Genomic DNA, 27,679 nt, shown 5'->3' on the forward strand with positions numbered 1-27,679 from the left:
GGCTCGGCGGCCGAGGGGCCCCGGCGCCGCCACGGGCCGGACCCGGTGAGTGGGGGCTGAGGGCGCGGCGGGGCCGGGCCGGGGTTTGGGACCACCGAGCGGCACCTCCCGAGGGGCCGGAGCCGCGGGGGGCGGCGGGAGGCTGAGGGGACCGAGCGGCCGTTCCAGGGGGCACCGGGAGGCGGGAGCCCGAGCGCGGCAGCCGCGGGCCCCGAGGGGACGGAGCTGCGGCGGGCTGAGGGAGGCGGGAGCCCGGAGGGACCGAGCCGGGGGAATCCGGAGACGCCGGGATGAGGCGGGCGCGCTCCGCCGCCGGTGCCGCTGCGAGGGGCCGGTTTCAGCCCCCGGGTCCCCACGTCCTCCTCCTTCCTCGGTGCCTCCCGCGCTCCGGGACGGGCCTGTCCGGGGTGTTTATTCCGAGGGAAGTGATGCCTGAAGGGCTTTCCCGGGCGGAGCGCCGGGTGCCGGCCCGCGGCTGCACGTGTCCAGCCCCTCGGCGGTGAGCGGAGCGCTCCCCGCGCTGCCCAGCGCAGAACGGGGCGATCCCACCGGGACTGGCCACCTGTGCCACCCCCGTGCCCACCTCCCCTCCCGTGTCACCGCCGTGCCCACCTCCCCTCCGGTGACACCGCCGTGCCCACCTCCCCTCCGGTGTCACCCCCGTGCCCACCTCCCCTCCGGTGTCACCGCCGTGCCCACCTCCCCTCCCGTGTCACCCCCGTGCCCACCTCCCCTCCCGTGTCACCCCCGTCCCCCTCCCGGCTCCGGCCAGGACGGGGCTCACGGGTCCCCAGTGTCAGCTGCTGCAGCTCCCGCACAGTCCCTGGAAGCAGAAGCAGCTCCTGCTCCGAATTCCTTGCCCGGATAAACCTTCATAACGCCGGTGGCAGCCGGAGCCAGCCCTGCCCCGAGCTGACGGGCCGCTGCCGTGCTCTAGGAGTGTTTGGACAAAGCTCTCGGGCACATGCTGGGATTGTTGGGGGTGTCCTGTGTAGGGCCCTCAGTTGGGATTGGTGACCTTGTGTGTCCCTTCTCACTGAGGACATTCCGTGATTCTCTGTGCCTGACCCAAATGCAGAGCATGAGAAGAATCCTGCTCTTGTATCAGATGAGAGCTTTGGCCTCCGTTGGGCCTAACTTTCACCCAGCGTCATAAAATTTCACAAGAATGACATTTATGCAGCTATTTTTACTGGCCTTTTAAAGCTAATTCTCATTTCTGTTGGTAGGAATTAGTCCTGACACTTTCTGGTCAGTGTGACCTTGCTTCCCATTGAAGTGCTGATTTTGTTCCACCGTCAAATTAATTACAAATAGGAGATAGTTCATAGGGATTAATTAGGGCATGGATGTACCATATGGATTCTGGAGCAACAGTTGGTACCACCGGGTTCTGTTTTTTCATTGGGTGTTTTGTTGGTATTTGGAAATGAGAGGAAGAACAAAACCCTTCCATCTGACAGACCATTGATTGCTGTTATTATTTCCATGTCTCCTGCCTGCTCTAAGTCAAGGATAATTGGTTAAGAAAAAACCCAAACTGTCCCTTCCTGTTAGAAATCTGTGTCCTGGGGATGTTCAATGAACCAGCTGTCAGTGCAGTTACCAAACCCTCCATTCTCCAGAGGTCATTTAGGGGAGAAGGTTGTTTTCTGTCAAGGCTCATGTTTAGGAAAATGCAAGGTCTCATTCTCTGTATTTTTGGTACTTTCCAAGTCTGTTTGAAAGTTGTGCTTGTGCTTTCCTGAGGGAACAGGTCAGCTCGGGAGCGGGATAGGTAAGGAGTTTCAAAAGGGAATTTGAGCCTTACTGTGCCGTTTGGCTCCGAGGGAAACTCCTGAATTTCCAGCAGTGCTCGCAGTAACTCCGACGCTTCCGCAGCTCTGGGGAGCAGCAGGGATGGAGCTCTGTGGTCACTGGTGGCTCGGCGGGGCTCGGGGGGGTGGGCTGAGCTGTCACACATTTGGGTGTCTGGCGAATGGGCCGAGAGCTCCAGCAGGGGCCGGCCCCCGGTGACACCGCGGCGCAGCAGTGAGCGCTGGGCTGTCCCCGTGGCAGCCGGCGCGGGCCGGGCTCTCACCATGTCTGCGGGCACGGAGGCGGCCAGGTAAGAGCTGAGGGGCTGGGCTGAGCGTGGGGTCTGCCCTGGGAGCCTTTCTCTGGCTCCTTCGATGAGGAGAGCCCTTTGCAGGATATTTCTCCAGGATCAGGAACCTGTCTGACATTTCCAATTTGAAATGCCAGCGCATGGGGCAAAGCAGGAGCACGGTGACACGTCCCCTTGGAGGTTTCACAGCACATGAAACTTGCTTTACAAGAGCGTCTGTGGTTTTTGAAATGTGTTGGAAATGTGACCAGCTGCTCTTTGGGTTTGTCTCCCAGCACCTCTTGTCTCTTTGAAATGGGTTTAGCAAGGTTTAGATCAGTTTGAGTGATGAAAAGTTATTAGAAACATTTTACTGACAGGCTGTTCCCTTACCAAAGGGTCTGACTGTCTTTAGTGCTTTTAGACTAGAGTTTGTAAGTTTGTCCTACCGTTGATGGAGAGGACTGTTGAGTTATTGCTAATAAAAACATTTCAATTTACAAATCTAAGTGTTTTCTTAATTTATCCAACAATATCACAACTTTTGGTTTTTTTTTAAAGCAACTCACAGATCGGAATGCAGGATTCTAGACAAGGAATTGTCATGAAATACCTCTTTTCTAGATGTGTTTCATCCTTAGCCCTTCTTTAGGGACTAACTATTTTTGCCCTTCACTTCAAAGCAAACACCCAACTTATCGCAGAAAACGTGCAAGTGATGCAAATACCAGTAAATAACTGGAAAATTTGGTTCAAGGGCTGAGAGCACAGTGCTTGCTTTGAACAAGGCAGAGAGGAGCCCCAAGAGGGTTGGGAATGTGTAGGAGGGGAGGAATTCCAGGGGTCCCAGCCCGTGGTAGTGGGGAAGTTAAACCCCAGATGCTGGGCAAATTGAGACCAATTTTAAGAATTTAGCAAAGATTTTGGTACACCCTGGAGAGTTTTAATTATAGGCACAGTTTTTCTAAAGAATTCTGTGGTTCTGAAGGTAATTGGTGTGAAAATTATATTGCTTAGGTGAAACTTTATCTTAAAAAAAAAGATAAATTTTATCTTTTCTGGGTTTGGATAGTTCTAGAGTTGATAAGAACAAATTTCTTATAAGCTAAATCTAGTCACTGGATAGTTTGTGATGAATTTTAACACCTAAATTTGTGCATCTAATAATTTGCTGACTGCCAGCAACTTCTGTGAGGCAAAAAAATCCCCAAACTTTCCTCATCCACCACTTTTGCCAAGGAAAGGATGAGATCCAGTGCCTGAGGTTGTACCTAGGTGTGATCCAGCCACTTAGGACCAACCGAGCAGCCTAGGAACACACAGTTAGGAGTTGGATAATCCAGAAGGTGCCTTCCTTGGGTGTGTTATGGATTGGGTCACTGAAAATCCAGTGCCTTGGTGCTTCTCTGGGGGGCTGGAGCTGGGGATTCCGGAGCCACAAGGGCTTGGTGGTGCTCCTGACACCTCGGTCCTGACCCAGCTGTGATGCTGGAGAGCAAGCAGTCCTTTTGGAATGGTGAGCTTTCCATGGAGAGCTGCTGGAACACCACAGTGTGTGAGCCCAGGCAGACCCTGCTCGCTGGGGGTGAATTTTGGTGATTTGTGGTCATTGGCACCCGCAAGCGGCCGCTCAATGAGGAAAGAAGTGAGAGGATCAGGACATGGACTTGGGTGATCCTTGTGGGTCGTTTCCAGCTCAGGATATTCTGTGATTCTCACAAACCAGCTGCAGCCTCACCACCAGCATGGAGCTGGGGAGAGGGGGCTGATCTTGTGGCTCTTTCCTTACACCACTTCAGATTTTCAGCATTTTTTAAAATGTGGAAATCACAAGGAGCGTTGCCTTGTACAAGGTACGTCTTTCGTGCCTCACCCTTCCTGCTCAGACAGGATTCCCTGGACCCCAGCAGGAACTCGGACAAGGGTAGCAATCATTAAACACTTGCAGTGAAACCCTCGTGGATAATGGAGCCTTTTGTTGTCGGTCCCGGGGGATGGGCATTGCTGCCTCATTAGGGGGAAGGTGATCCTTTGCTCCCACCCCGCTTCCAGCCTTTGTGTTCTGTGCTGCCACTCCACAGAACTGTGCTCCAGATTTATGTATTTTTAATCTGCTTAATAGGAAGCAAATTATTGCCGTTAAAAACAGTTCCATTACTATTCCCTGATTTTTATGGTGGCTTCACTTTGTCCCTGCTGAGCTGAATGAAGCACATTCCTGCCCAGCAGGTAGGGAGACTCCCTGAGTTACAGATGATCCCTGGACCTGCTGACAGCCCCTCACGAGTGGCTGCACGGCCCCCTCTGTGTGCCCTGCTTTGGAAGGCAGTGAAGGTTTTATTGCAGAAGCCCCTGGCATTTATCAGTGTTTCCAGCTGGTCTCGGCACTTCCCGCAAGCAGCAGGAGTGCAATTCCTCTGTCCCGGGCTTGTGCTGTGGAATAACAGGCTGTGCTTTTTATTGACTCGAGTTATGGTTAAGAATGGTCAAATGGTATTAAATCACATTTCACTTGCTGTGTTCAGAATTGCTCAATATGTAAATTCCGCTCTTGAAAAAAAAAATGTTTTTAAAATGTCAAAATCACCAAATTTCCCATTCACTGCCCATTCTTGGTCCTGGTTTTGGGAGGCTCGTTGCTTTCCATTAAAAGCTACAAAAAAGAATTTATCTTTGAAATGCTCCTTGGAGAGGAAAGGGCAGTGCTAGCATTTCTGACCTCCTCATACCATAAATATGAATTGTTATTGCTGCTCGGGTAGTGACGCACAGTTCTCCCCAAATTCAGGACTCTCTGGAAGACCTGGTCGAGATTTTTTGAAACTTGACTTTGTTTTGGTGTAAAATGAAGATTTAAGGTGAAAGTTCCTGGATGTGGTGTGGGATAATTGATGTACGCAATGTATGACTTTGCAGTTGGGATCTTACTGGTGATTCCTGGTGAAGGAAATACTGAGAGTGGCAAATATTAGAGCAAAAAGAAATCCCTTTATCTTCTGTAAACGTAGAGAATTTGGTTTCATACCTCAGTACTGGCCAGTAATTCCTCAGCAATTCTGTTTCAAGGAAGAACGTGATTCCATTTCAAAGCAGAACCCAGGGCTTTAAGCAATAACACAAGTTACAAGGTTTTCTGGCTATAAATAAAAATCTATATTTGGAAAAAACAAATAGTGTATTTATGGACAAAACTGTATTAAAGGAAGTGTGATGGAAAAATTGAGTCAGATGAGATGATGTATGAGGCATTTCCCTCTGGAGTCATTGGGCTGAAAAATGTTTTATATGCCTAAACTTGAACAGATGCTTCAGCACACACACACACACACACACACACACACAGAGTCCTTCCCCGGTTCGTATTAGCAGTTCTGCTCATACCACTGTGATTAATTCCCAGACCAGCCTGGTTTAGGCTCTTTTCCGGGGGCTCGGGGGTATTTCCAGATCATCCAGGTACTTAAGCCATGCCTAGCTGTAAATAAGCGAGCAGCCCGGATTATTAGCGGGATTTGTTTCAGGCTTTGCATTAGGCATGTGTTTAAATGACTCACTGAGCTGGGATTTACATTTTTACACGGGAGTGAAGGATTTCTCCCTGTTACCTTGCCTAGATGGAAATTGGTGGAGTCAGCCAGCTTTTTTGCCTAAACAAGTTCATGAAACCAGCTTTGGGCTCTTACAGTTATTAGTTCCAGCTTTTTAGTTACAAATTTGTCAGAAAACGAGTCTGAGTGTGCGTGCCTGACCTCGATTGAGATACTGAGGAGGATTGAAGGAGGGAGGGAGGCATCCATATGGATGACCAGCAGATTGTGCCTCGCATCCTTTCCAGTCCGAATGTCGAATGTCACAGTCGGTGGCGCTGGAGGAGGCTGACAACTGCATTTGATTATTTTCCATTGAGTCCCCGCTCTGGTGTCCCGCTCAGCCCTTAATCTGCTGTCCTGGGGTGCAGTGTTTGCCTCGTAGGTGGCTGTGCACAGCATTCCCTCTCCTCTGAACATCCCCAAAGTCTTCCCGAAAAGTGCCACGTCTTGGGGATGCTGCTGTCCACTTTGCTTTTCTGATGAGGGAATGTAGAAAAATGACTTCTGGGTCTAAACATGGGTCTGGCTGTGGTGTGCCTCGGGAATGCATCTCCTACAGGATGAGGGATGATGCTGGTGGCAGCAGGGGATGGAATTCCTGCCCGCGGTGACATCCCAGCGCAAGTGCTGCAGCCCTGCCAGACTGGGAACAAGCCATCGCCTGTGAAGTTCTGTATCTCTCTCATGCTTAAAATAGTCAAGAGCCTGGAAGGGTGATTGTATGTCTTGTGTGTGCCCATGTTCCCTTGAGGGGGAATTTTGACTCCTTGTTAACTCCTGGAAGCCTGGCTCTGCTATGGATTCAGGGACAAAGATGACACCCAACGCTGCACAGTCCTGAGGTTAGAGATGTGTCTGTAGGCAGACAAGGACGTGGATGTAGGTTGTGTACATGGGGCTGGCCTTGGTGTCAGTACATTTCTTAATGGCATAAAATTAAAATAATTAAACTTCCTAATGTGTCTTGCAGGTGTGCTGCCCTGCATACAGCATGTCCTCCTAAAAATCTAAAAATTTCCTGATTCTTATGGTAAACATTGAAGTAGTTGAGAAATTACTAAATTTTACTTGCAGCAGATTCATTCACAGGAGTTACTCAGCTGGTGCTCAGATATGGAGTTAAACTATTTTGAAAGAAGAGGAATTTTCATGGTGGAAACTGTGATTCCTGAGATATTATGAAGCAAAATAAAATTGAAGTGTTTGGGAGGAAGCACACGGCGATCTTCCACAGAGCCATATGGAAATTATCTTTATTCCTTGGTTCGTGTGAAGTCTTTGCTCCTTCTGGAGCTGACTTGGAACCTCCTCCTCAGTGCTGTCCCCAGCTTGGTTTGTATTCCTTGCCTGCTCTTGCTCTCTTTGCAATCTGTGACCAAACCATATCGATCCGAGTGTCTGCGGAATCCCATTCCCTGGAGGGTTGTGCTGGAGAGCCGCGGACAGAAATAAATCATCGCTGCCCTTCAGGTGTTCCCATTGCCCGGGATCGTCTGGCACATACAGACTTCCAGGGGGCTGGAACTGAGCAGTGATTAACAGCCCCATGTACCAGTTCTGTTCCCTTTGGCATCTGCTGGTGCCTCTCTTTCAGCTGGTTCATGGAGGGGCTTTTTCTACAACACCTCGGAGCCACTTGCTCCTGGCTCCTTTGGAATGGCCTCATGGATCAGATGGAATCTTGCCCGCTCCAGAGTCCTGTTTCTGACCTGTCCCATGTGAGGGCTGCAGCAGGGCATGGGAGCAGCTCCGAACTCTCTCAAAATGCAACTGCTTTGTGCTTACAGACTTACCCTTACTAGAGGCACAGCTCTGGCTTTTAGTTTTTGAGGGGTTTTCCTTCTCCAGGCTACTCCAGGGGTCACAGCTCCCTACCTGTTTTCCCCCTCAGCTTTCTTGCTTTTATTCCCTGTCCTTCCCCCACCAGCCACTCCATACCTCTTTTCCAAGCTCCTGCTGTTCTCCTCTGTTCCTATGATAGGAACAGGCCAGGCTGACCAGAGCCATGTGCCATGGGTGAGCCATGGGCACTCAGGGGGACATGGCAGAGTGGGCAGAGCCATGTGCCATGGGTGAGCCATGGGTGCTCAGGGGGACATGGCAGAGTGGGCAGAGCCACATGCCATGGATGTGTGCCCCAGGCACATAGTGGCACAGCTGCATGTGCTGGGTGTGCTTGTCCTCTGACACTGGTGAAATGCTGTTTTGGGGCTGTACTGAGCAGTGCCAGAGCATTCTCAGAGCAGCCTGACAGCCCCAAGACCTCCTGTTTGCTGAGGCCATCTCAGGGCATATCTATTTTTAGATGAAATTGAGATTTATTTTTTTATTCAATATATGCATCACTTTATCCATGTGGAATTCCATCTGCCATTTTATTTCCAGGTTGCATAGACTCATGTGGTCTCTGTGCTGCTCTTCATGGTTGCTTATCCACCTCCCCTTGAATATTTCTATCAGGATCCTGGGTCACATCCAGACAGTGTCCTAGTCTGGCACAGGTCCAAGCCTCTCCCCTGTGACCCCCTGCTCTGACTTCCCTCACTTGCAGGAAATGACTATTTACAGCTACTCCCTTGTCTCCCACCCAGTTGTCTCTCCATACAGGGACAGTCCCTTTTCCAGTGGCGTTTTGGTGTCCCTACAGGAAGTCTCAGATGAGAGAGACTCACAGAGGTTAATACCCAGAAGATCTGGAGCCCTCTGTGGGGCTGGAAGTGCTTTTCCAGAAGCCAGGCTGACTTTTCCCCTGGTTTATTATATTTATACAGATAATCAATGCCCATTAATTCTGCTCTGTGTCATTAATCCTGTGTGAGTGCTGGGTTTGGACAACTACATTTTGCCAGGACTTTCTTCACAACCCCTGTCTTTCAGAGTTGGCATGGCAGTTGCTTCCCTGTCCCAAGACAATTTTAGGAATGGCTGTACCCAGGCTGGGGTCCATCTCCATGCTCTGTTAAGCCCTCAGTGAATCCATCCAGCCCTCCCTGCTGTGACTCCTCAGTCTGGCTCTTTGCTCTGTAATCTCCCCTCCAGTCCTTGCAGTGGGAACCAGTTTCCCAGTGAGTCCCAGGGGAAAGGGCTGGCCAAGAGCCTGGAGCTGTTCCTGGTGCTATGAGTTGTGTGTAAAGGAGTCACGTCGTTTTCCCTGGATGGATTTGTCATCTCTGTCAGTGACATTAAAGCTGAGCCTGTTCCTGATGGTGGCTTTCTGCAGGGAGAGTCTGTCAAGGTGCAGGTGGGAATCTGAAGTGAGAATGAGGGCTGGGACAGCTCTGCTCTGGAGATGGGCTGGGAGAGCTGGGGTTGTTCAGCTGGAGAAGAGAAGGCTCTGAGGAGACCTCACTGTGGCCTTTCACCTTATAAAGGGGGCTAGAAGAAAAAATGGGGACTTTTTACCAGGGCTTGTAGTGACAGGACAAGAGACAACACTTATAATCTGAGAGAAGGCAGGGTTAGGTGGGACATTAAAATGAAGTATTTTACTATGAGAGTGGTAAGGCCCTGGCACGGGGTGCCCAGAGAAGCTGTGGCTGCCCCTGCATCCTTGGAAGTGTCCAAGGCCGGGTTGGAGGGGGCTTGGAGCAGCCTGGGATAGTGGAAGGTGTCCCTGCCCATGGCATGGGGAGGAACAAGATGGGCTTTGAAGTCCCTTCCAACCTAAACCAGTCTGACTGTGTTTGGCAGAGTGCACGATGAGACGATCCACCAAACAGCCAGTGGTTCCTTATCAGGGGTGATCTTATCTGCAGCTAATTCCCCTTTGTGAGAGTGAACGAGCTGTGACACAGCGGATGCTCAATTACCTTTTGTATTAAGAATGTTTTTGCCAGCAGACCTGCTGGGCTCCGTTAGGAAGTGGCCCAGCCCTTGGGCATTCCCGGGTCATGCCGAATAGAGGTGATCTGCTGGCTCCTGGTTAGAGCTGAGGAGAACATTACAGAACAAGCATGAAGTTCACTCAGTGACTAACAAGACGTCACCAGCCTCCTAAAATCTTGGAAGCTTGGAAATAAGCTGGGGGCAGCTTGGCACTGTCACCCTGACTGTAGTTGTGGGTGCAATGTCTCAGAGGTAGGAAAAACCTCCAGCAGCCCCACAACACAGTACACACCATCCCTTGGTCCCCTTGGTGCTCCTCTGTCAAATCTCATGCCTGATTTAAGCACTGGGGAGGCTGATCTGCCTTCAATTTGCTCCTAATTGTCCCAATCTGTGTCGATAATAAGTCAGATAAAGTCCTTGGCCAGGAAAAGCAGTCAAGTGGAAAAACTGACCCGTCTGCCACTGTGTGCTTGATGCAGCATGCCTGTCACTGGGAAAAGGGCTTCTGGCCTCCTTTCATAAATTAAGAGTTATTTCCAGTTGATCTCAGGGGGAAGAGCCCCCTGAGAAGTTGGTGTGTATGTTTCCCAGCTGGAGTGATGGGGCATAGAGAGTTCATCAGTGCTTCAGGTCTCTTCCCAAGGGGGTCTGAAAGTATTCAAGTCCTTCAGAAAAGGACAGCTTTATGTTTCTTATTTCATTACAGAAATTTTTTTTTCAACAGTCACTTAGTGAATCTATGTGCATATTTATATTCTAAATTTTATCTTTGGCAAAATAAAGCTGTTATGACTCCTGTTGAACTCAAGCTGGAGTAACATTTTAATGCCAGTATGGCAATCTGCTGCCTTACTCTGCTCCCTGTCTCAGAATAAACTGTGTGTAAAATCAACTTTATTGAAACAAAACTCTTCAGCTGTTTCTGTGGTTTAGTAGCTCTTGGGAGAAGTTGAAGCAGCAGTAGAACTTCTTGTAGACCTGTTCTCTGGCAAGGTGCTGTCCTTGGCTGTCCATCCCAACACCAATGTCATGGATTGTTGTACCATGTGGCACAGCTGGCTGCTGTCCTGCTCAGCTTGGTGCCCTCAGCCTGGGGAGATGCAGAGCTGGGTGAAGTCACAGGGGCTGCAAGGCTCTCTGCTCCTGTGTCCCAGCACAGGAACAATCCAGTTTAGCAGAGCTGTTCCAAGTACTCAGTGGCCTGAGAGCACCAGCACAGCAGGGAGGGTTTGCAGTGGTGAGGCTTTGGTTTACACTGTCCTCTTCTACCCCTGAACATCCTTCCCTCTCTGCAGAGCTGCTGTTGTAGAAAATGTGATGTGGATTTGGTGGAGTTGTAGGCTGAGGCGGTGGCTCCCACTAGACCAGATAGAGCTGGGGAATAAAAGTCTTTTTTTTGAATGTGGGTCACAGAGAAGCAGCTGCCATGTTGCAGGATTGGTGACTGGGGACGTTGTGGCAGACTGCGTCGGGGTGCGTGGTATCTGTTTCATTTACAAGCTGTTCATGGTAGTTTTTGAGGCTTATCTATGAAGCAAACACTGTCGTAGTTTCTCTTGACTGTCATAAGATGGTGGTGGGAGCATTAGGTGTTCATCCCCATCCGATTGCCTCCCGTTCAGCCAAGTGAGAGCCTTGGATTTTGATGTACAGGAACCGACAGAATTGCTCTCTTTTGGCTTCCCTCTCCTTTCCCGAAATGGCCGTGAGAGTGATATTTGGGTCAGCTGCCTCCAGTGTGTCATTTTCTTTTGACACTCATCCCTCTGAGCGCAGAGGAGGAGCCCGGTGGGGAAACGCTGTGGAGCTGTTGGCTGCAGTGGAATCGGGTGTAGTTAAAGGGGTGTTGTGGTTATTTGAATCACTAATCACATCAAGGAGGGAAATCTCTCTGATGCCTGACTGGAACGGTATGGGAGTGAGGATGGCCTTCTCCAGAGCTCGCTGCCAGAGAGCTTGGAGGGATCCAGGTAAGCACATGGATGCTGCAGCCTGTCCAAAGGCTCCTGCTCCCCAGCAGCACCTTTCCCTCAATGCTTCCTGGGGATGCAACAACCAGAGGTTCTGTGTGTTCTGTGTGTTCTTCCCTTTGCACCCTTGTGGGTCTGTCTGGGGAAACAGGATTGTTCCTTCTTGCTTCACTGCAGGGCTCGGGGTCATGGTCTGAGCTCTCGGGTGGGCCCAGGTGCTGCCATACCCTGAGTGTCACAGGTGGGTTTGCATTGTCTGGGCTCTGCTCACCCTGTGTGTCCCTGGGTGCAGCCCTGAGGGGCAGTGCTGGTGCTGGGCCTGCCCACACAGGGAGTCTCCAGCAGGACACTCTCCTGCCCTTTTTCTTTCCTTTTGCTGTTTCCAGACAGAGTTTGCAGCAGGACACTCTCCTGCCCTTTCTTTCCTTCTGCTGTTCCCAGACCGGTGAGTGTGTCCTGAAAGGGGCTGAATCCCTGGGGTTTGTTGACAGGTCTGTGCAGGAACCCCAGCCCCAATCCATCACACTCTGGCTTGAATTGCTGTTGGCCACTCAGGGTCTGCCTTTTGTCATTCTCCCCACTGCAATTTTTCCATCTTTACCCTTCCATTTGCAAAATTTATTAAAATAACTGCTGGGAACACAGTTCCAAATAGGCAATAGTACAATATTTTTAATATTTTAATAACGTATTGCATTATATCATGCCAGTACAAGTAGCACTGTGTGGAAGTTGTCCCACACTGGCAGGGGGAAGGACCTCAGGTCACAGTTTCACTTGCTTGTGCGGCTCAAGTTGCTGCAACTTGTCCCCTCTCTGTTATGTTTATTCTTACAGAAAAAGTTGCTAAATTGCTTTGCTCCTGTTGCTGTTGCCCAGACTGTTCTCCATGGTACCTAGGGAATGGTGATGTAAAATTGATACACAGAAAATTCCACTTAAACATAAGAAAAGCTTTTTTTTTTACTGTGAGCATGAGCAAATGTAGGATTAGACTGCCCAATCTGACTTTTCAATGCTTGTGGGGGTCTCTGTCTCTGGAGGTGTTTAATAGGATCAGGCTGCCCAGAGAGCTTGTGATGTCTCCAGCCTTGGAGGTATTTAAAATCTGTCTGGACATGGGCCTTCCAACCTGCTCTGATTGACCCTGCTTTGGGATGTAAAATATAGTGGTTTAAACTACCAGTTATGAGAACATCGCACATTTCTGAAAGTGATGCATTTGGTACTATGGAACTTAGGGGTTAAGCACCTTCAGAAGTGACTGAAGTAAAGCTCTGCCACTTACGAAGGGGCTGTCACAGCCTCAGTCAGTGTTGGGGTGTTTGGTCTCATGTTTTGTCAAGAGGTAGCACATTGTCTGTCTGAGCCAGAGTTTAGTAGCCCTGAGCTGAGGAGCACGTGGTGCCTCATCAGATGGATGCCTGGTCCAGGAGCTGCTCCTAGGAAGGAGAACTCTGGTGTTTGAAAGATGAGTGCTGACTGTGTGTGATCACCTCATGGAAAAGCCTGCAGGATCCTGTGGTGTGGGAGAATGGGAATTGGCAGCTCACACTCAGGAGTGTTCTGTGCACCTGGGTCCGCTGAGGCCACACTCACCCAGTCTGATGGTCATTTCAGCTGGTAGGAACAGTCTTTCTCAAGGATGCCCTCTGGATATTCAGATTTTAAGGATATCAGTCTCCAGGCCTGTTGTCTGCAGACAGCCTGGGCTGGCAATCCAAGAGCTCAGGATTTGGTTAAACGCTTGGTCTTGTTCTCAGAACAGCAGTGTTGGGTGTTTTTTCTACTATGGCTTGAACTTCAGATTCAAATTCTTTAAAAAATAATAAAATTGTCTTTTACCTACCCTGTAATTCCTTGTTTTCAATATCCAACTGAATTACACAGGAAAAGCTTTCCTGTGCTTTACTGGCTCCTTTGCATGGAGGAACAAGCTCAGCAGCACCAGGGCCAAGAGCAGGCAGGGCCTGGTGGGTCTTTCTGGACCTGCCAGTGCTGCAGGAGCCCAGTTCCTACAGGAGCTGCTCAAACCATCCAGGCTCAATGGGGTTAAACTGTGGTGGAGCAGAGCTGTGAGATGTGTGAGGCTGGAGGAGAGGGGGAGCGCTGGTGGAGCAAACACTGGGTTGGTTCTGAGCTCCAGTAGCTCTTCCTTGCTGGGATATTCCTCATCTGCCAGCAGGTTGAGAAGGAGGGGGTTTGTTACTGCTGCAGGCTCCAGTCCCAGTACTGTGCTGGTTCCCCAGGCTTTGGTGTCGGTGTGGCTGAGGCTGCCCAGGAAGCCGAGGTTTCAGTGCAGGATGAAGCAATGCATGGTGGTCTCTGACCACTTTGTTTCCTCCTTGATCACACTTCACATCACCACAGTCCTGGCATCACCTGGGGCTCCTTCTACCTCCTGATACCTGGCATCTGCAGGATGGGTGTAAGGAGCAGCCTCAGGCTGGCATTAGGCTACAAGAAGTGCCACATTGGGAGCTCATTCTCCCAGTCTCTGAGCTGAAACACCTCATTCATGTCCTTGGGAAGGGATGCTGATTGCTGAGCGCGTGTGAAGGGATTCAGGCTGACACAGACCCCACAACGGGCCTCCGAAAATCTCATGAGGTGACTGAGACTGTAGAGCCCAGCCTCCATTTTCCGTGGAGCCTGCTGTCACTGCAGGCTCCTGCTCTCAGATGACCCCGAGTCAGGCTCGGCTCGTCCTGTCCTCGTGCTGCTCGGGCAGACCCCACTCTACCACGCCGGGATCTCTGCGTTCCTGCCCTGGACACGCTGCCTCCTGCAGCAGCACGGTTGCTGTAGGTGCAGTAAAAGCTGGTTTGGGCCAGCACAAAACACGTCGTGATTTCATTTGAATTTTGTCACTGCGGGGGAGTGTTGCTAAAATTGTCACTTGGCTTCCCATGTTAGCAGTACCTAGAGGGCACGCCAAGGCGACCGGAGGTTCATGTCTGAGCTGCAAATTCCAGTTTATCTGTAAACTGAATGCTCGGGTGGGTATATGTTGATTTTCAAAAAGATACGTACTTGACATCTTTATTTTTTTGACAGCTCAAGAATCTTATTATATCCCTACCTCTTACCCATATTTTCCTGTTCTATTTATATCCCACATAGGATCTGTGGTCTCATAATTCAACGTGGGGATTTTAGACTCGGGGGATTGGTCTGGGAATCAGCAGAGCCTTGTTAGCATGCCTGGGATTGGGAGGCACCATTCAGAAATGGTTTCCAAATTGACATTGACATTGTGGCTTTTTCCAAACCATTCTCTGCTGTTGCCACGTGAGCCCTGCCAGATGACAGAGGATTTATTTGAAAGAGCACTGTGTGCTCTCCAAAAAGTCCCAGCCTTTTCCTTCCCAAGTATTCTGTAAGATTAAAAATAAAATTCAGTGCACTTTTCTTATTCCTTTTCATCTTTATTGCTGAAAATAGGAGTGAAATTGGTGGTGATTGAGCCTTCACGGAGGATAAAAGGGTGATATCTGTGAGTTGTCTTATCCCAGGGATATCCTCACATCCTTGCCCCTGTGTCACTCAGAAGAATGGACACTGGAATTCTGCTCAGGGAATGCAGGTGGCATCAGCACAAGGCTCACCAGGATTCAGGATGTGTTGGCACCATTCCAGTGCTGGGTCTGGCCACAGCTCTCTGCTTTCTTGAGCAGTAAAATCTTACTTGTTTACCAGGTTAAAAAAAAAAGAAGGAACTCCTCTGCTTCCTCAAAAGTACTTGTAAATCATGTAATTTCTTACTTTTCAGTGTATATGAGATCTGAATGAATAATGCTAATTATTCACTCATCCTAATTCAAATACTATTTTAATTAGCCTGTAGGCCCAATTTCACTTTCATGCAGCATGAAACCTCTTTTGATTAACAACACAATTGCCACGCATTTCTTCTTTTTTTCCTGCTCAGCATGTCTTTTTAAACTGCTTAAAAACAAAACTAAACAAAGCAAATAAATCATTAATAAATTAATCAAATTTTATTAGCATGACCTGGGAAGGCATAATTTAGGGAGGAAGAAAATTTTCTGTAGATATATTCATTCTCCTTAACAACTGCCTCGAGGCTACGAAACCTGCAGAGAAGCCTTGTCTTAAGAGGTGCTGGTGAAATATGGAAATTTAGAGACCCTCTACCAGTCCCTGCCATCAAAGGGCAGGGGCACCTTCCACTAGACCAAGCTCCATTCAACCTGGTCTTAGACACTTCCAGGAATGGGGCAGCCACAGCTGCTCTGGGCAGCCCGTGCCAGGGCCTCCCCACCCTCATGGTAAAATCTCTCTAATGTCTGGTCTAACCCTGCCTGCTCAGAGTTTAAAAGCATTGTCCCTTGTCCTGTCACTACAGGCTTTGATAAAATGTCCCCATTTTTCTTACAAGCTCCATTTATTCTGAACAGTCCCAAGATGGTCTCCCCAGGGCCTTTCCTTCTCCGTGCTGAGCAGCCCCTATTGTCCCAGCCTGTCTCCATAGCAGAGGTGCTCCAGCCCTTGGAGCATCTCTGTGGACTCCCTCCAACAGGGCCATGTCTATCCCTTGCTGGGGGCTCCAGAGGATTCCCCCCTTGCCTGCTGCCCACACTGCTTTGGATGCAGCCCAGAGGACAGTTGGTTTTCTGGACTTTTGCTGGTTCACATCCTGTTCTTCATCCTCCAGCATCCTCAAGTCCTTCCCTGCAGGGTTGCTCTCCATCCACCCCCCAGTCTGTGCTGCTTTTGTGGATTGCCCCAGCCCAGATCTAGAACCCTCCAGTTGGCCTTGTTGAAGGTCAGCTGGAGGGTCCTGGATCTTCACCAACCTTCACAAGGTTCTGACAGGTCCACTCCTCCAGGCTGTCAGGATCCCTGGGAATGGCATCCCTTCCCTGCAGGATATCAGCTGTGCCCCTCAGTTTGGTGCCATCCTTGGACATGCTGAGGCTGTGCCCAGCCCCACTTCTGTCATTGCTGGAATTACATGAAATGAGTCCTGGTACCAAAGAAACATCACAGAAGAGCCTGGACTGGATGGGATCCACGTGGGTCATCCAGTCCAGCTCTGTGATCCTCAGGCTGCTGGTGCCAAACCAAACCAGCACTCCCTGCCTCCTCATGCCCAGGTGTTTTGGGCTGTAGCTGCCAATTTGTACTGGGCTGGAGCCAAGGGGCTCCAGTTTGTACTGGGCTGGGCCCAGTCTGTACTGGGCAGGAAATGGTTCAGGTGTTTGGGATTTGAAGGCTGGAATGACACCCACTGGTGCCTTGACATCCCCCTGGTGCTGGCTGTCCTGCCCTCCAGGTGCCCTCCATCTGGGGGGAATGGCGACACTGCTGGAGCATTGCAGCTTCCTCCTGCCCCACTGCTGTCCCTGCTGCACCCTGCTGTCTCATCCAAGGGCAGGATTTTGAGCATGTTACTGCTCCATGGGGCAGTTCTTCCCAGCCTGGGTGCCAAGAGGTCATCGCTATTTGAGGAGAAAGCTGAAAGGAAGTGAAATTTTAAATGTTAAAATGTTTAAATTCATAGGCAACCCCCCATGGGCTGGGTAGAGGAGGGGGCACACCTGAGGGGCCATTCCCTGGCTGTATGTGAACCACAGCCATGTTAACTCCAGACATTCTTCACCTGAATCTGATATTTTTTTTGCCCATGTACCTGCTCCAAATTTTTCTTCATTCTCTCTGGGTTCAGTGCCTGCAAAGCTTTAATTCAGGAGCCAGCCTGCTACCTCCTGATATTTCATCATGGATCCTGCCTGCTCCAAGGAGCCTCCTCCGCTGGAAGTGCTGAAATGAACTTATGACAAATACAAGGGATGAAAGTCTCTCTCAAATGCACTTTCTGGCATGACTTAAATTAGCTGAAATTGCTGACATTCTGCCTTTCTCAGATACGTGTCAGTGTCCATAGACTTTTCTTTCAAACATTGGAAAATTATTGAGTTAAATGTTGCCAGGAAAAACAGCTGCAGGAGCGTGGGTGTATGTTGGGTGAAGGTTACTGTGATGTGTCTGGGTGCTGCAGCACGTGGTGGAGAGGCAGAACGTGCCCCTCTAACCTTGGCTGATCCCACAGAACACAAGGACAACACCGGAATTCCGCTTGAAAGTTCTTAGGTTTGTACTGCACTTCATTTGGATGGGCTGAACCTTTCCAAGATTTAATGACTGGTCATTTTGCTTGAACCAAAACATTTCCTTAAAGACCAGGAAGTTCTTTGCTTGCTCATGGATCCTCCCATGTTTGTCCCAGCAGCTCTGCTCAGCACTAGGACTAAATGGAGAAAGTGACACTTTCTTGGCAAAGAGAAGCAGCTCTTGGGCAGCTTCAGAGCTCCACTGCCAGGACCCATTAATTGGCAGGTCCTGGTTGTTAACCATGGGTTGGCTAAATCCTCCTGCATCCCGGGGCTGTGGGAACCCCAGCGTGTCTGTACATAGGTCTGGCACTCTGTGCATTGATACAACTGCTGGAATTCAGGTTGGGAATCACAGGAGTGTTTCCTGTGTTGTTGTTGCTACATGTCTGCAGGTAGAAAATGCACCTTGAAAAGCTGGCACGTACCTTGAAGAAATTTCTTAGATGGGAGGTAGCATCTTGTCCAAAAGTAAAGATTCTGTTACTGAAATCTGCACTCATTTCCAACTTCCCTGTCCTTAAGTGCTGAGAAATGTGACAGTATATGAAAATTTAAAGGCTGGTTCTGGGTGTTACTCCAAATTTACATTGGCAACAGTGTTTAATTAATTTCAAATTTACTTAGTAGTTTACTTTCAGTGAAAAGTGTGGCCCTGTCATTTTCAGGGAATAAGAATTAACCTCTTAAACTCCTTTGGGTTTTGTCTGGTTTTTAGTTGATGAATCACAAGGTGTCAGTGGGGACATGCGTGTCCTGTTGGTGCCCAGGGTGCTGAGATGGGCAGAGCAGTGTGGTGGGAGGGGGGTATTGGGGATCCTCCCCTCTGTTAACTCCTGTTTCAATGTGGGGTTCACCTGCCTTTGCTGCCCACTGGGGACTTCTCAGGCACATGCAGGACCCCCAGACTCACTGTGCCCCTCATCTGGACTCGGAATCCAGGTGGGAAATGCTGAGTGTGGGGTGTCTGAAGCTCTGTCTCATCCCCCTAACACAGAACTGGGGTGGCAGAGCTGGACTTGGGTGCCTTTTTGAAATGAGAGTGCTGAGCCCCTGCTGCAGGAAAGGGCTGCCCTGGGACTGGCACCTGGTCTCTCAGCCATTGCTCTGTGGAATGGTGGCAGCAGGGTTGTGTTGAAGAGGAGCTTGGATGGAAGCCTTGGGAGGACTGCATGCACCTCTATTAGCTGTTATCTATGGAACACATCTGATTTAAATATGTTCTTCTTCAGGGATGAGCGCAGGTGGCCTGTCCACCTGAGTGAGGGCTGGGGATTTTTGTCCTAATTGATAATTTTGATGATACATCATGATCCTGACTCGTTGCTATTGGGATTCACTTCCATTTGTCTCCTATGTTTGCCAACTAAACAAATTGATCTTTCTAAACCACTCACTTTTAGGCACCTTCCCCATCCCTCAGCTGGTTTTGAGTCTCCTGTATCCACTCTCTGATGTCGGAGCAAGTGCTGAAGGATGCGGCCGCAGGTGCCCGGGGCTGTCTCGCTAACAAGGAGGTAAGATCACCCCCCTGGCTCCTGATTGCAGTGACAAAGCCAGGGGTCACATCCATCACCTGCTCCATATCAGCAGCTCTCCTTGAAACCCTGATCCTTCAGGGCCTCATTCTCTTCCCTGTTAACTGACACCCACAGCAACCTCTCCCTCTGTTACAAAACTCTGCTCTGCTGGTCCTGAGCTACAGTTGAGTGTGGTTCAGGCAGTGAGGCTGTTCCAGAGGCCTCAGCCTCCCCAGCAATCTGTGTTTTCCTGTACCACTGCTAACTCTCATCTCCAGTTCTCATCCTGCAAACTCATGTCCTATGGGCCCATTTTGTCAGCAGCCACTCCCCACTTGAGCTTGGGAAGATCCAGCCAGAGATTTTCAGAACTGCTGTAATTATGGAACTAGTCTTGGACCTAATGTGGGAATCATTTGTCAAGACTTTGGTTACTTCTGATCACTTAATATGGCCTTTTTTAATACTCTCCTGTGCTATTTTTTTTCTCCCACTGTCATGAAGTGATAAATCAAATGTCCTGCACAGCCCTTCCACACCATATCCCTGCTCTTGGCTTTTCAGTGGAACACTGAATTCCACCAGAGGGAGATCACATTTATATCCTTTAATTCTGCATTGCTTGCATCTCCTCACATTTCATTATTTTGCCTATAAACAACTCTGCAGTTACGTGGAAGAAGTTGAATAGTTCCAAGTACTAGTTTTCTTCCAGTCTCCTGGAATTTCTTCAGGTTAAGAATAAATTCCTTTTAAGATCAGAGTGCTGGAGATTTGTCCAGTTCTGTGTTCAGGATCTGTCACAAAATGTTGTTCTGGTGTTATAATTTCTTTTAATAATTTTTAACAAACTGATATTTGACATCATCAAAGGTCAGCAAGATGCCTTACCCCCTGTTGCTCTAACAGTGTCCCACAGTTCTTCCTGTGCTTTACCAGTTTCACTTCTTGGAACTCCAGGAGGTCTTGCAGTGTTGCTGGGGTTTGTTCAAAGTGTTTCCAGACGGGAGTTTCCAAGGATGGGATTTTTACTATTAGGATTGCAAATTTATCCTGGAGTCATGGGATGATTTGGGTTGGAAGGGACCTTGCAGCCCATCCAGTGCCATCCCCTGCCATGGGCAGGGACACCTTCCACTGTCCTGGGTTGCTCCAAGCCCCATCCGACTTTGAACACTTGGACACTTCCAGGGGTCCAGGGGCAGCCACTGCTTCTCTGAGCAACCTGGGATCTGCAGCCATTGGAATTTGGCAGAGCTGCCTGTGCCCCGCTGTGCCGGGGCCGCTCGGGAGCGTGGCCAGCCCCGGCAGTTCCGGCGCTCACTCGGCTCCTGCCAGCGCTGCCCCTTCTCCCCTCACACACACACCACTCACTGGTGTGGAGTAGCTCTTTTAAAAGTTTTGACAGGTAACTCTTTCTAACCAAGTTTTCACTTCAAAATCCACTCTGTTTTTTTTATTTTTTTATTTTGAGCCTCCCAGAGGGGCTGAACCCAAATCCATCCACAGGATGGTTGGAGCATGGTTAGAAGTTCCTTGTCCCAGCCCTGTCCATAGGCTGGCCCTGCAGGGTGATACTGCTCAGGCCACTAGGTTGTCCTGCCTCTGCATCACAGCTGGGCTGGGCCATCCTTTCCTGAATTAGGGCAGCTGGTATTGCCCTTGGACACAACAGTGTCTCCTACGGATTGTGGCTGAGACAATAATCACCAAGCTTTAACAAATTAAAATAAATCCCCTTATCAGTGGTGGAATGTGGCCAACAGCACCCAAAAATCTCATAGCCACTTGTCTTCCCATCCACTGTGTTTTGGAGTCTTCAGCTTCCACTCTAAATGTTTTTAGCATCCTGTGACATACAGAGCAGCTGTGTCTCTCTCTTGGGCTGGGGAGTAGCTTTGGGAGCACATTTTTTAATGAAATGATACTGAACTGCTACTGTTTCTTACAGCAGATTCCTCAAAAGCCTGCGGAGGAGACGTAGGATCTTCAAGCAAATTCTGGCAGCTGGATCCCAATAGCAGGTGATGGTCACAAACATGGATGGGTGTTGGGTATAAAAGTCTGGAGTTTTCGGGCTCTCTTGGTTGAGTTTGAACCATTTAGGCTCGAGCAGATAAACAAACTCATGAATATTTGGGGGTTCTGTTTGTTTTTTAGATAAACTCATTTGACCACCATGAGTTGGAGTTTTCTGACCCGCCTTTTAGACGAGATCCAGAACCACTCAACCTTTGTTGGCAAAATCTGGCTGACATTGTTGATTGTGTTTCGGATTGTCCTAATTGCTGTGGGAGGAGAATCCATTTATTATGATGAACAAAGCAAGTTTGTGTGCAACACGGAGCAGCCTGGCTGCGAGAATGTCTGCTACGACTCCTTCGCCCCTCTCTCACACGTCAGGTTCTGGGTGTTCCAGATCATTCTCGTTGCCACTCCCTCTGTGCTGTACTTAGGCTACGCCATCCATAAAATCGCCCGGATGGTGGAGCACAGCGAAGCCAGCAGGAGAGCCAGGAGGAGGAGCTTGCCCATCCGCTGGAAACAGCACCGGGCCTTGGAGGAAGCTGAGGGTGACCACGAGGAAGACCCAATGATGTACCCGGAGATAGAAGTGGAGAGCGTCCGGGAGGGGAAGGAGAAGCAGAGCCCTGCCAAAGTCAAGCACGACAGCCGGCGGCAGATCCGGGAGGACGGGCTCATGAGGATTTACGTCCTGCAGCTCCTGGCCAGGGCCCTGTTTGAGGTTGGCTTCCTGGTGGGGCAGTATTTCCTGTACGGCTTCCAGGTGAGCCCCGTGTTTGTGTGCAGCAGGAAGCCGTGCCCGCACAACGTCGATTGTTTCATTTCCAGGCCAACCGAAAAGACCATTTTCCTGCTGATAATGTATGGGGTGAGCTGCATGTGTCTGCTCCTGAATGTCTGGGAGATGCTGCACTTGGGGTTTGGCACCATCCGGGACACGTTGAATGCCAAGAAGAAGGAGCTGGTTGACTCTGGGACCTTTAACTACCCCTTCACCTGGAACACGCCATCAGCTCCGCCGGGCTACAACATCGCGCTGAAGCCGGAGCAGATGCAGTGCACGGAGCTGTCCAATGCCAAGATGGCCTACAAGCAGAACAAAGCCAACATAGCTCAGGAACAGCAGTATGGCAGCAATGAAGGGAACATTCCCACTGACCTGGAGATCCTGCAGAGGGAAATCAAAGTGGCTCAGGACCGCCTGGACCTTGCCATCCAGGCTTACAACAACCAAAACAACCCCAGCACTTCCAGAGGGAAGAAATCCAAAGCGGGCTCCAACAAAAGTAGTGCCAGTAGCAAGTCAGGAGATGGGAAGAACTCGGTCTGGATTTAATGTTGGCTCAGTTGATATGTTGCGGTTTTTTCTTCTAGTTTATCATAACCAGCAACCCCGTTAATAAAGGCTCTCATTAAGAGAATATTTGACTCTGCTGATGTTCAGGGATACCGTTGGCTCGTGATTCAGCCCCTGGAAAGGGTTTATACACTGACTCTAGGACTTTAGAACTTTATTCTTTTGTCTTCCAAGTCAGGAGACAAATAAGTATATTTAATTCATTCTCATTGAACGATTTATGCTGTATGTACAGTATTATAGTACATTTATTATGCACAATTTTTTTGTATTTGTACACTGGATCTGATGTTACACTTTTTATATCAACAACGACAAAGCAAATGGGTAGCCATTAGCATTTTGTTAATTTTATTATTGTTGTCTGCAGTTATGTCATTGTTCTTCCTTGTTTTCCAAGTAAAACTTTTCTATGCTGCATTTCCAAAGTGCCTTGAACATGCAAAAGTGGAGTCTCCGGGCAGCTCATGGGTGCAAATCATGAGCAGGGAAAGATTTGGGAAACCTCTGTCAATGGTGCTCCTTACTCTGTCTTTTACTAAATTAATGTGCTGCTTGCAACCTGGAAGTGTCATCCCATAAGCTCCTGTGTCCTACAGCCTCTTTCCTCTATGGAAAATGACATACAGGAAAAATGTGTGTTTGTGTGTGTTGGGAGTGCCAGTTGTGGGGCAGAGAGGGCTCAGGGCTCCCTGCACATCGTGTGCAACAGGAGGGAGGAGACTCTTCAAACTCCTACAAAACATCCGGAAAAAAAAATAAATAGAAATGACTGGATTCAGTAACTCTGCCTGTTTCTGTGCGAGCAATGGGAAGAGTTTGTGAGGCCTCCTGTTGTGTAACACCCTGTGCCCAAGGGCAGGCAGTGGTACCTTCTGGGGAGGATTCCTGTGCTTTTCAAACGAATCAGGTCAGATGGAGTCATGGTAACTCTCTCTGGCTGTGGAATCCCCTCCCTCTCCTGCAGCCAGCACACACGAGCTGTCTGTGGGAGTCTCGGAGCCTCTCCGAATATCAATGGTTCTGCCTTATTCCAGACCCCTCTTCCTTCCGTTCTGTCCAAGGGATTTAGTTCAGACACAGCAATATGTATAATTTAGCTTTCTGCTTGAGAGACCAGTCCGATCTGGCATTCTGTGGGTTTGGCATTAAACTTGAATTTACAATTAGCAGAAGGGGAGTGAGGGACTGATGCCTTTGGCTCTGTCTTTCTGGCAAGGAGCCGGCTCGGCTTGGAGAGACGCTGATAAATGTCTCTGCTTTCTGCTGCTATTTATAAGAGATTCGGGACCTTGCTTTGCTCCCTTTCTTTTTTCAGGTTTCCATGCATTTTAATATCTTTTGGGGGCCTGTTTCAAGCAGGACTGTTCTTTTTCAAGGCTACCTCAGTGGCTTGTCAGAGCTGGATCAAGAGCAGGATTCATGGCATCATCAAATCCCAGAATGATTTGAGAAGGGACCTTAAAGAGCATCTCATTCTATACCCTGCCATGGGCAAGGACCCTTTCCAGTATCCCAGGGTGCTTCAAGCCCTGTCCAGCCTGCCCTTGGACACATCCAGGGGCACCCACAGCTGCTCTGGGCACCCTGGGAGGAGTGAGAGATGAGGAGTGAGGCTCCTTGAAGGACCCAGATAAAAGTCCCTGCCCTATTCCTGTCCCTCAGAACATCCAGTCTCCACGTTCAGTTTGCTCCAAGGGGACATGAGCATGTCCTTGCTGTTCCCCTCTGCCTGAGCACTTCCTGTAAATGGGTGTTGTGCTGAGTTGTTTTGGTCTGTTTTTCCTCTAAGACACCAGGCAGGCCAGGCATGGGTCCAGACTATCCCTGAGCAACCTGAAGAGCCCCTGCTGTGCCCAGAGCCAGCACAGCCCCCTGTGAGCTCCTCTGGAGCTGTGGGGATTCTGGGAAGGGAATTGCCCCCCTGGCCTTTGGCACTGACCCCTGGCTGCTCCAGGGAGCAGGTGGAGGAGTGCCAGGGTGGTCTCTAAGGAAGTGTGAGTGACCCGGGACGTGTGTAGCAAGTGGATGTGGGCAGGGATGGCCCGGTGAGCTGGGACTGGCTGTGTGGTCTGGGAGCAGTTCAACAGTGGCACTCCTCTAATGAAACAGTGGCCTGAAGAAAGTCACAGTGATGGGCAGAGGCTCTGCCGGAGTGAGCTGAGTGTGGTTGGGAAGCTGGGTGGAAAACATGTCTGGAAGTATGAGGGAAGAGACATTCAGAGCCTGGAGATAAACAGGGCTGGTGGCCACAGTCCACTCATCACCCCCAGCACTCTGGTTGCTCTGTTCAGTGTCCCAAATGGGTGATATTTAACCCCGTGTGGTGCTTTGGGAACACCTTTCCCCAGTGAAAGCAGGGAAAATCCTTCTCCTCACTGCTCTCTTCCCAAACTATAGCAAATTCCTGTTAAGGACTTAAACCAGGCCCCTACCTGTTCCTCCCTGGTTTTGTGTTATTTCCCAGTTAATGGCCTGTGTGAAGCTGCTGCCTCAGAGCAGTCCTGTGGGCTTCTGCCCACCCAGTAAATCCCTGTTAATGAGCAGAGTGTCCACAATATTCCAATCCCAGCGCTGGATTCATTCTGAAATCCCAAGTAAAGGAGCTGTTTCTGATAATTTTTATTTACTTCTGATATATATATTATATACTTCTGATGCTTTTTATTTTCACTTTCTTTGTGTACAAAGTGCACATTTGGGTTGAAGCTGAGTGTGTGTTGGGGTCTGTCCCAACTCTGTTCTGGCTGTGGCTGTGGCTGGTTTTGGAATATCAGACTTTGATTTTGTTTTTGAAGTAACAACACCTGCATTGCTTTAAAATGCTCTTGCTTTGGCTTAATGTGGACCATTTTGAAATAAACGTCCAGGAGACACTTTGGGACAAAAAGTGCTGGATGGAATTTGGATTTGTGGTGACATTCTCTGGGTTTGGAAAAAAAAAAAGTATTAAATCCAGTGGATTGCTCCAGTCTGAGTGAGATGGCTTCTTTTTTCCAGCAATAGAACATGGGGGGGAGGGAGAGGCATATTTAATGAATTGTCTTAGAGCCACAGTTTGGAATTTTTATACATGTGCCCTTGTTTAGGTCAATAAAGAGTCGGCTCGGAATTACCTGTGCCTTTTCTTGGGAATCGCTCTGCAGGGACGAGAACAATCGCATTAGGAAAGGGAAAACCCACCAAGATGGGCAGTCAGACCTTGGAAAGGGTGGAGAAGAGGGAAATCTGCATTTCTGCATATGGATGAGCGCGCGGGCAGTGCCCAGTGAACTGTGCAGGATTTGCTGCCCCAGTTGAGCCGCGGTTCGGGCGCTGCCGCCCGGCTCCTGTCACCGGGCACGGCCGGGCGCCTGTGGCTGTCACAGGGTGGCTCCGGTGAGTGTCCCTGCTGTCCCCTCGCTGCCGGCCTGACCTCGGGCTGCGGAAGGAGGCGTGGAGTGTTTGTCCTGCGTGCAGCTGGCAGGGAGCTGGGAGGGAGCTGGGTTCTGTTCCGGGGGCTTGGAACAAGGGCTGTTTGTCCGGAGCGAGGAAAGCAGCCGCGGTGCTGCCCTGCTCCCAGGCTGCTGGGGCAGGAGGGGTGGCGGCCACCCAGGCCAGCTCCAGCACTAACAACTTCTCTTTTCTCCACTGCCAGGGCACCCGAGCAGCCCACAGACTCCACAGCCTTGGAGAAGAGCACGGGACAGGGAATACCTTTGCCAGCTCCATGCCTGGGAAGGGCAACAACAGCCTGAGCCACACCACAGGTTCCAGTACAGGGATAACTGGGGCCAGGGCTGCTGCTGTACCAGCACAGATTCCAGGGCAGGGATCTCCAGGAGCTGGGCTTCTGCTGCTCCCAGACCCTAAACCCCCTGCAATCTTTACACACATGGTTATTCCCGTCCCTGCAGGCAGCTACAGGCCCTCAGCTCAGCCTGAGTCCTGGTGGTTGTAGGAACAGAAGCCTCTGTTGAACAGCAAATTCACAGTGAGAAGGTCTGAAATTATTTTAACCACAGCTGAAAAAGTGGATACAGCCCAAATACTCTGCCCTGGTGACACATTTGTGGGGCAGTGGTCTGGTAGAAGCCCATCCTGTGGTGGTTTGATCCTGTGCTCGGGAGAAGAACCAGAGGTCAGAGCTGGGATCACACACAGCCGCTGCAGGCTCGGCTCAGCCGCCCCGGGCAGATGTGCAGAGCTGCTGGAGGTGCCCCTGGGTGTTTGTGTGGCCTCCAGCTGCCTCTCCAGGAGGGAGCAAAGCAGCTCCCAGGGGTCCCTGTCACATCTGCCAGCCCCGGGCGGATGCCTCGGGTGCCTGAGGACCTCTCCCAGCACCACACGTCTAGACGTGATCCCAGCGGAGGCTTTGTGGTGCCCGCTGACAGCTCCACCTCCTTCTCCTCTGCTGTGAAGTGGGGGGAAGAGTATTGCCAGTGTGACATCCTCTCTGCACAGTGATTTTCCCTTTGGAAGCATAGGTTGGGTGTTAAATATTGTTAACGTTAAGTGTTCCTACCTGTAGTTCAGCAATGGTTTTGTAGCAGCTTGTATGGAAGTGTGTTACATTCCTGTAGCTTGATTTGTTAATAATTCAACAATTCCTGGTCTCAGGCACGCAATTTGCTGCTGTGAGGTTCCATCCAAAGGAGCTGTTCATTGAGACGTGCTCAGTGCCTGATCCCTGTGAATGGGACGTGCTCAGCTCAGTTACCGTGGAACAGTTCCTGAAGGACAGATCTGTTTGCATGAGTTAAATGATGTTCTGTTAATCCATAACTCAGTGTGATCCACCCTCCAAAGCAGCAGGGGAAGGAGCTTGGGGGCTTCTGCTCCCAGGGAAATTGTCATTCGTTTTCTCTGTATCAGAGGAGGCTCCAAATACCAGTTCATCATTGCTCGGGAAATGACATTTTGTTTTCTGCGGCGTGACATTATCACTGTTGTGTAAATTCCATGTTGATAGCTGGGGAAAATGCCTTGGAAGGAGGATTTAAAGGCATCTGATCAGTGCTTTTTGGGACTTGGGAGCCATTTCTGTGCAGGCCAAGTTTTGCTGTCCTGCTCCCTTTTATTTTTATTGAGCAGGATGTTCCGGTGACTCTTTGGCAGAGGATGTGGATCCCAGGAATGGAACTGTGGCCCCTGCAGCTGCTTCCACCTGGACCCTGGGAGGGTGAC

The 27,679-nt window shown here is 49.9% G+C and overlaps 1 protein-coding gene across 3 annotated transcripts; it reads left to right on the forward strand.

Moving 5' to 3' along the window:
• GJC1 (gap junction protein gamma 1) lies at positions 1–25,580 on the forward strand. 3 transcript variants are annotated; one of them, XM_083877484.1, is made up of 4 exons: positions 1–45; positions 19,015–19,128; positions 21,083–21,155; positions 21,292–25,580. In XM_083877484.1, exon 4 carries the CDS (start codon positions 21,311–21,313, stop codon positions 22,490–22,492), a length of 1,182 nt encoding a protein of 393 aa, XP_083733610.1. In that variant the 5' UTR covers positions 1–45; positions 19,015–19,128; positions 21,083–21,155; positions 21,292–21,310; the 3' UTR covers positions 22,493–25,580. The 3 variants fall into 3 exon arrangements, with proteins under 3 accessions (XP_083733610.1, XP_083733609.1, XP_083733611.1); XM_083877483.1 differs by lacking the exon at positions 1–45 and adding an exon at positions 2,027–2,107; XM_083877485.1 differs by lacking the exon at positions 1–45 and adding an exon at positions 2,027–2,107 and having other exon boundaries at positions 21,086–21,155.
• The last annotated feature ends 2,099 nt before the right edge of the window (positions 25,581–27,679 follow it).

This window comes from Zosterops lateralis (assembly GCF_965231275.1).
Source record: "Zosterops lateralis genome assembly, chromosome: 24".
Lineage (NCBI taxonomy): Eukaryota > Metazoa > Chordata > Aves > Passeriformes > Zosteropidae > Zosterops > Zosterops lateralis.